The following is a 7,574-nucleotide window of genomic DNA, read 5'->3' as shown; positions in this document are numbered from 1 at the left end:
CCCGCCTTTCGCACATGCCGCAAGCACCGCCGTCATTGCTGGCCCGTCCAACCCTGCTTCCCCTATCTCCTCCACCATCCTTCCGAACAGAGCCACCGCGTCTGGCGCCCGCCCGTGGGCACCGCACAAAGAGATCATGGCGGTCCACGAGGCGACGCTCCTGCGGGACATTCCGTCGAACACTCTGCGGGCGGAAGCGAGATCGCCGCATTTGGAATACATGGTGATGAGTGAGTTGCGAACGAGGGGGTCAGGGTCCAAGAGGATCCCGGCGGTTATAGCGACGGCATGAATGGTGCATCCAAGGCGGAGTGAGGGGAGGGCGGCGGTATGGCGGAGGGCGGAGGCGAAGGATGCGCCGTCCGGAGCAGGGGACCGGTGGGAAACCATATGCCGGAAAAGGAGTAGGGCGGTGCGTGGGGTCTCGGCGCGGAGGAATGAGTTGAGGAGGAAGGTAGAGGGGCGGGGGCAGAGGCGGAGGAGGCGACGGGCGTCGGCGAGGCGGGAGCAGCAGGCGTAGGCGGCGCAGAGCTTGGAGCGGAGGAAGCGGTGGCGGGCGAGGCCAAGGACGAGGAGGCGAGAGTGGACGCGACGGAGGGCGGGGAGGTTACGGTCTGCGGAGAAGTCGTCTAGAGCGGCGGCGTACAGGGGGATGATTCCCTGAGCAGCGACAAAGGCCATAGCAGTTTTTTACTTTTCAATATTTCAGCGGCCGTAATTAAAACGTCAATTTTTAATAGACTCTCAAACAAATATCCCGTCGTACAATTTCAGTATACTTTCTCATTATATACAGTCTCAACTAGATATCTAATCTAAATACTAATGCTATTTGATGGAGTCTCTCTAATAAGGGTTTGCTATTCTAAGAAATGGAACAAATCACTTCCACTATGAAATGTTTGTAGGCTCTTCTTATATATCTCCAAGCTATTACTCCATCAATCTGGGCTGAGCTAGGTATCTTCTACTGCTCGTTGTAGCTCGGCAGCACACTTAAACTCAGGCACACATGCTCACACCTGAAGATGACAACATTAATTTGGAATCAAGATGGCTACTCAATTGCAATGGAAAACATACGTACCTATATAACAATGAGTGGGATTGTGTATCGAAGCAGGTACAACACCTGCATCTTATTCATATCGTTGCGGATGAACGATTCAAGATACTCTCAGCTGGACCTATATTAGAACTGATCAAAGGTGGTAAAAAATCATCAAGATTGGATAATTAATTAGCGGTCAGCAAATTCAGAACTGATTCCATAAAGGGTAGAACAAGAAGGACTCACTTGATTGCCTAATCACATCTAAAATATCTTGTTTGATAGAATCGCGTAATTCAACTTGCTTCTCCATGCAACTCTTGACTAACTTGCGAAGTTCATGAAGTTCTTCGTGTATCTGAGTCATGCCGCTTCTCAATTCATCCATGAATTCTACATCCTGCCATGTTGCAAACAAGTATATCGTCGTATCATCAAATTTTGTTCTAAAGCATTGTAAAGAAGAAAATTGAACTTCTCAATACATTTTTAGATGATTGGTGAGGGGATGAAGCATGTTTCTGGTGCTCTGAGTGGAACATGGTATGGTTTTGCGGAGTTAAGCATGATGATGGGATATCAACAACATGCTTAGAACTATTGAAGTACTCATCCTTTTGTTGCCAGAATGGATGGTCTTCATCATTTACAGTTAGGTCTTCATCGAAACAGCATTTCCTTTGTCTGTCTAACAATGATAAGACCACTGTGTTTAACTTGTTGCAGAAATCGCTATCCAGGGAAGTCGAGACTCTTCTCCTGGAGAAAAATGAACAAGGGACGATTAAGCAAAACATTCAGAACTCTAGAATTAAAGTACTAAACAATGCCATTTGTCGTGATCTTTAAGCCATGTAAGTGAAGAATATACTAAAATCCATATTAGGACACTCTTTCAATCAGATAAGAGAAACACACACATAAAGAGAACATCAACTTTATGTTATTAATTATCAAACAGAAACAAGATTACCTTTCATAAAGCTCCATAAGCTCAACATTATCAGCAAATTTCTGAAAGAATCCAACGCACATTGGTTGCCTTCTGACTGCTAATTGTCTCCATGAACTGGAGGGCTGATGCATCCATCTACTAACATGTTGCTGCAAGTATGATTCTCCTTCCTCGGTAATCACCTCACCGCCCCAACCATATGAAGGTAACAAATCTGCCATACTTTGCAAATCAAGGTTACTCATCCACAAATTTCTTTCATCCCACGATGAGTTTGTGTGACGATAACTTTCTGAATCATATCTCTTAGCAGCAAACTGACTAGTAAAATCTTCAGCATCTAGTTGCTTCCTCCTACCACAAAATGATTAAGCAAGACTTAGACTGAAACAGAGAACTAGGCAAATGAAGGTTATAGAACTTGTTCATAACAGAAGAGATTGCATGGAGACTATGAATTCCTAACCGTATGAATTCTTGGCAAGTATTAGTTTTCAAACAACACAAGAGGTGGTTTCAACATCCATGTAAGTACAACACATATTCGATACTATGCTCGTCGTAAGTGTAGCAATTCTTGTTTTTACCTGGGATGCATGATTGCTGTTCGTCTATGCAATTCATCAGACTCCTTTGGTGTTGAATGTTTCGTGAGACCATATATTGGCTACAAAGATGAACATGAAGAAAAAAATGTCAATTATTAGCCTATAACTTCTTTAATGTATATTCACACGGAGAGAGTGTACATTCAGCATCACACTCTCAACATGATGAGAATTTGTACTGTTATAATTCAGAAACTCAGTTTAGAAATTAAAAATTCATTTCCTAAAGTTTTTTTTTTTTTTCAGAATGAGATTAAGATCAAGAATGAATTCGTCGGTTTTTCAGTTGCAGATTACCTGATGCTGGAACTGAGAGACGCAACGATGCTCATTCAATGCTACAAGCTCGCTCCGCCTTTCCTGCTCCATTCTTGCAACAAAATCTTCAATGGATCGCTGATCACTTGATGTCTTATCTGCCATCGCCTCCGGTTTTTTTCGGGGGGATTGCTTGTTCTTGGAATTCAATGACGAGGCGGCGGTGCGTGTCCTGTTTCCGGAACTCATCATCCTCACGATGTTCTCCACCCGACCATTCTTCTCCCTCAACAAAGAACAATTCGTGGCTGGGATGTCAGAATCCGAGTCCCCGGAGTAATCGCTGGAAAGCTCATCCGATGACGAGGAAGTAGCAGCGGGTGTGGCATTATCGGCGTTGTAGCTGCTGTTCTCCGGTCTGTTCTTGGGACTGAACCCTGCGTCGGTCTCCAAATCCCTCCACATCTGTATCAGCGACGACGCCCGGACGCTTCTAGGAAGGTCGACAGCAGCGACTGCAGCAGTGCCGGCCGAAGAGGAATCAGAAGCCTCGCGGAGAAAGGATAGGGCGCGGGCGGAGACAGGCGGAGCGGCGGTGGCCAACGCTAAGATTTCAGCCTCGCGAGCCTGCCGGTCGAGGGTCCTGGCCAGCTCTCGCGCCTGCAACGACGCCCACCGTTCTAGAATCCCCGGCGACCCGCCGTCCTCCTCAGACCGGTCGGAGGAGGAGGAGGAGGAATGCACATCTTTGGTTTCCCGCTGAGGGGCGACGATCTTGCCGAGGTAAGAAGGGTTGAAGGAGCAGCGGCTATTGGCGGTGGAGTCGGAGACTCGGACTGGTTCGAGCCACTTACCGGAGATCGGCATCGGAGCCACGGAGGAGGCCATGATGAGAGCGTAATGGCTACACTACTTTAGGATTCAAACGAGACCAAAGAGACGGTGAAGGAACATGCTGATTGTAAGAGCTGATCAACCTATAATAATAAGAACCGGGAAGCCGGCCGGCGTTCTATTATGAGGCGGAGCAGTTCCGCTGCAGGATTGCCGTTGTTTGCTGTTATGGAAGGGACGGCTGGTGTTTCTGGAATGGGTTTTGATTTGGTTTGGGAAAGAATTAAATGCGCGACGAGAATTTAGTGGGAGAGCTGTTACTGTCGGAGGGGAGGATCGGGATTAACGGAGAGATTTGAAACTTGAAAATTTTGGGCGGCGGAGAGGAGGAGTAAGAGGAGGAACGGTCGAGTCGGAGGCGGAGTCGGCTGTTACGGCCGGGAGAATCGCGCGGAGAGCCATCGAAATCGTTGCCGCGTCGGTTCGAAAGGCTCGACCACCCGGTTTGCATTATTAGACTCAACGGTCAACGCCGTAGCAGATCAATTCAACTCCCACAGCACTGTCCATAGAGAATTTAAATGGATATATATAAAAACGCGTCCCTGTGTTCCTTTTAAATCTGCGAACAAAATCTAGCTGTTACTAGAAGTAGTTTTTACTAGAACACGTTCTTTAGTTCTTGATCCTGATAATCTATGATGGGTCCATGTGTTGCATGACTCTATTGTGGTAAAAGATGAATATGCTCATCTCCAGTATTCTCATCAACTCATCCCAAGATCAATACGGAGGAGGTAAATCACGGGCGCCTACTAGCATTTGGAATAGTGACGCACAGGGTACGGTGATTTGATAATTGACTGGTCAAAAACTTTTCACTCCACGGGAAAGCTTTCTTCTGATCATGTGCACACAGAGATACAGCACCCAAAAACCAGGGGAGAGTCCCTGATGAAGGGTCTCCGACACTCAAATTAGTACAAGTCTGGACAGGTGAATGAAGAACAGTAAAAGATGTGTGCCCGAGTGTAAGTGGCAAATGTTCAAAGAACGTACCTTTTCACAGAGAGGATTCCTCCTTTATATACCCCCTCACATAACCTCCGTAATCATGAGGTGATGCAGTGTGTCGGAGTTTGTTAAGTAAAGGAAAGTGTACAACATAGGTAATGTGTAATAATTATTCGAGGATTTTTTTCCTTACCCACATATATACCTCCTTTGTCGTTTATAGCTTATGCTCTTACTAGGTTATTTGTTGGGATTCAATCAAAGTCCTATATTAGAAAGATTTGGTAAAGATCATGGGTTTAAAAGGATGTAGGATATCTCAATTGGAATGAGGTCTTTTGTGAAGAGCCCAAGAGCAAAGTCATGAGGGTCTAGGCCCAAAGTGGACAATATCATACCATTGTGGATATATGTGAACATTCTTTGGGCACAACAAATGATATCAAAGTCATGGTCTAGGCCAGATGCAATGTGGAGTGACCTTAAACGAAGTTAAGGATAGGCCTGGGGTAGGTCAGGTTGACTAGATGCTCTAAGGAGACCTGGAGTAGGTCAAGAATGACCGGAAACAAATGCTCGTGGGTAGGCCTAGAGCAGGTCAAGATGACCAGATGCTTGTGGGAAAGGCCTCGAAGCAAGTCAGGGTGACTGGATACTCGTGAGGAGGTCCAGAGTAGGTCAGGATAACTGGATGCTTGAAGGTAGGCCTGGAGTAGGTCAGGATGACCAGATATTTACGAGGAAACGAGTAGGTTAGAGTGATCAGATGCTTGCAAGGAGAACCGAAGCAGATCAAGGTGATCGAATGCTCGCGAGGAGGCCCTGTAGGTCAAGGTGACCGGATACGGATGCTTACGGAAGGCCCAGAGCAGGTCAGGGTGACCAAATGCTCGCGGGAAGGCCTGTACCATGAGAGTAATTGTGGTCCTTCGTTTAAAGGGAGGATTGTTGGGGTTCAATCAAAGTTCCACACTGGAAAGATTTGGTAAAGATCATGGATTAAAAGGATGCAAGATATCTTTATTAGCATGAGGTCTTTCGGAAATAGCCCAAGAACAAAGTCATGAGAGTCTAGGCCTAAAGTGGACAATATCATGCCATTGTGGAGATATGTGGGCATCCTTTGGGCACAACAAATGGTATCAGAGTCATGGTCCAGAGAAATACAATGTGGGGTGTCCTTGAACGAAATTGAGGGTAGGCCCGAAGCTAGTCATGAGTGATTAGATACTTGTGGGGAGGCCTGAAGCAGGTCAGAGTGACCAGATACTCACAGGGAGACCTGGAGCAGGTCAAGGTGACCGGAGACTTGTGGGGAGGCTAGTAGGTTTGGGTGACCAGATGCTGACAGGGAGGCCTGCAGTAGTTCAAGAATGACCAGATGCAGATGCTTGCAGGGAGGCCCAGAGCAGGTCAGGGTGATAGAATACTCGCGGGAAGACCCTGACTATGAGAGTAATTGTGGTCCTTCGTTTGAGAGGAGGATTGTTGGGATTCAATCAAAGTCCCACATTTGAAAGATTTAGTAAAGATCATGGGTTTAAAAGGATGTAGGATATCTCCATTGGAATAAGGCATTTTGAGGAGAGCCCAAGAGCAAAGTCATGAGGGTGTAGGCACAAAGTGGACAATATGTCACGCCCCCAAAGGAGTCCATGCCAGAAGAAATTTCGGCAGCATCTCCCCTGTACGGGTGACAATCTGAAACATTACTACATACAAAATATACATTAGCCACACTCAGCTGGAATATATACACAATAAAAATAATATAACCACGCAATTAATATACACAGCCTACCCGACTGGACATAAATGAATAAAAACAACTACACAGTTAACAACAACCCACACGACTGGAAACATGCACAGCGGAAGACACAAAATAATACAAACGTAAAACTAACAACGACACTAACAAAAATACCTGTCATCACAGACTTGACCCAAAATTCCCTAATGACTTGTTTAAAAGCAAAGTACGCAAAATTAACATACAATCCAAACGATAACAAAACCCAATAATAAAAAAACTATTCTCGAGTGTGACGTAGGACCCAGGACTAACGGCCGACATCTCTCCAAGCATCCATGTCTCATCTACCTGTTACCTAGCGAAAGAAAACCATTTTATGGGGTGATGAGTATTGGAACTCAGCGGGTAAAGATAAGATAGTGCATGAACATAATATACAGATAGAAAGTGCCAAAAGTATACAGTCTCATAAGAGGAAATAGCAGATACAAAAATAGAATCAAAACAAATGCTCATACCTGAAACCATATCCTAGGCTAGATATAGTAGGTTAGAACTGGTATTAATCTGCTACAGTACTGCTCATAACTACAGGGGTAATAAGCAAGGTATATACAAATTTCTAATGACTAAACATCGACAACGAGAATATATCTCAACACAAGCATATTAGCATATGCGAACAACAGCAGTGAGTAAGCAATAACAGCATATATAAATAGCAGCAGTCATAACAAATATAATAACAGTGTATGCACGGATGGTCACTCCCGCCCACCTCTCTGCACCATGACCCCTGTGTGGTCGAGAGGCCGGGTCAGTGACAGACTGTACACCATTCCAGCTACCACTGACACGAGTGGCCGAGGGGACAGTTGCATAGTAGCTAACTAGCTACATCTGCGGCGGGGTCCCTGTTGCTCGTACTCCAGCTACCACTCACACGAGTGGCCGAGTGCGGCACGACAGCGGCATGCATGCAATGACATGATGCGAACAATGCAACAGTCATCATGTATATATATATATAAGCAGAAACAGGTATGCTACATGAGGCCAGCATGCTCAATATCGTACATAAATAAGCAACAGTTAAAG

At 45.6% G+C, this 7,574-nt stretch overlaps 1 protein-coding gene and 1 long non-coding RNA gene across 3 annotated transcripts; one reads left to right on the top strand and one right to left on the bottom strand.

Annotated features, from left to right (window-relative positions):
- Nucleotides 1-718: 718 nt before the first annotated feature.
- Nucleotides 719-6,262, bottom strand: LOC122045184. 2 transcript variants are annotated; one of them, XM_042605293.1, is made up of 7 exons: nucleotides 2,912-6,262; nucleotides 2,594-2,673; nucleotides 2,025-2,360; nucleotides 1,537-1,810; nucleotides 1,298-1,451; nucleotides 1,088-1,187; nucleotides 719-1,022 (listed from the first exon to the last, which is right to left on the bottom strand). In XM_042605293.1, the coding sequence occupies exons 1-6, from the start codon at nucleotides 3,758-3,760 to the stop codon at nucleotides 1,144-1,146; spliced, it is 1,737 nt and encodes a 578-aa protein (XP_042461227.1). In that variant the 5' UTR covers nucleotides 3,761-6,262; the 3' UTR covers nucleotides 719-1,022; nucleotides 1,088-1,143. The 2 variants fall into 2 exon arrangements, with proteins under 2 accessions (XP_042461227.1, XP_042461228.1); XM_042605294.1 differs by having other exon boundaries at nucleotides 1,088-1,198; nucleotides 2,912-6,261.
- Nucleotides 2,080-3,036, top strand: LOC122045185. The gene is made up of 3 exons (XR_006129903.1): nucleotides 2,080-2,211; nucleotides 2,320-2,533; nucleotides 2,901-3,036. It is a non-coding gene; the product is annotated as an uncharacterized LOC122045185 (long non-coding RNA).
- Nucleotides 6,263-7,574: the final 1,312 nt, after the last annotated feature.

This window comes from Zingiber officinale, chromosome 2B (assembly GCF_018446385.1).
Source record: "Zingiber officinale cultivar Zhangliang chromosome 2B, Zo_v1.1, whole genome shotgun sequence".
Taxonomy (NCBI): Eukaryota; Viridiplantae; Streptophyta; class Magnoliopsida; order Zingiberales; family Zingiberaceae; genus Zingiber; species Zingiber officinale.
The sequence above is the reverse complement of the archived record's forward strand: the minus strand, read 5'-3'. Positions and strand labels throughout refer to the sequence as shown.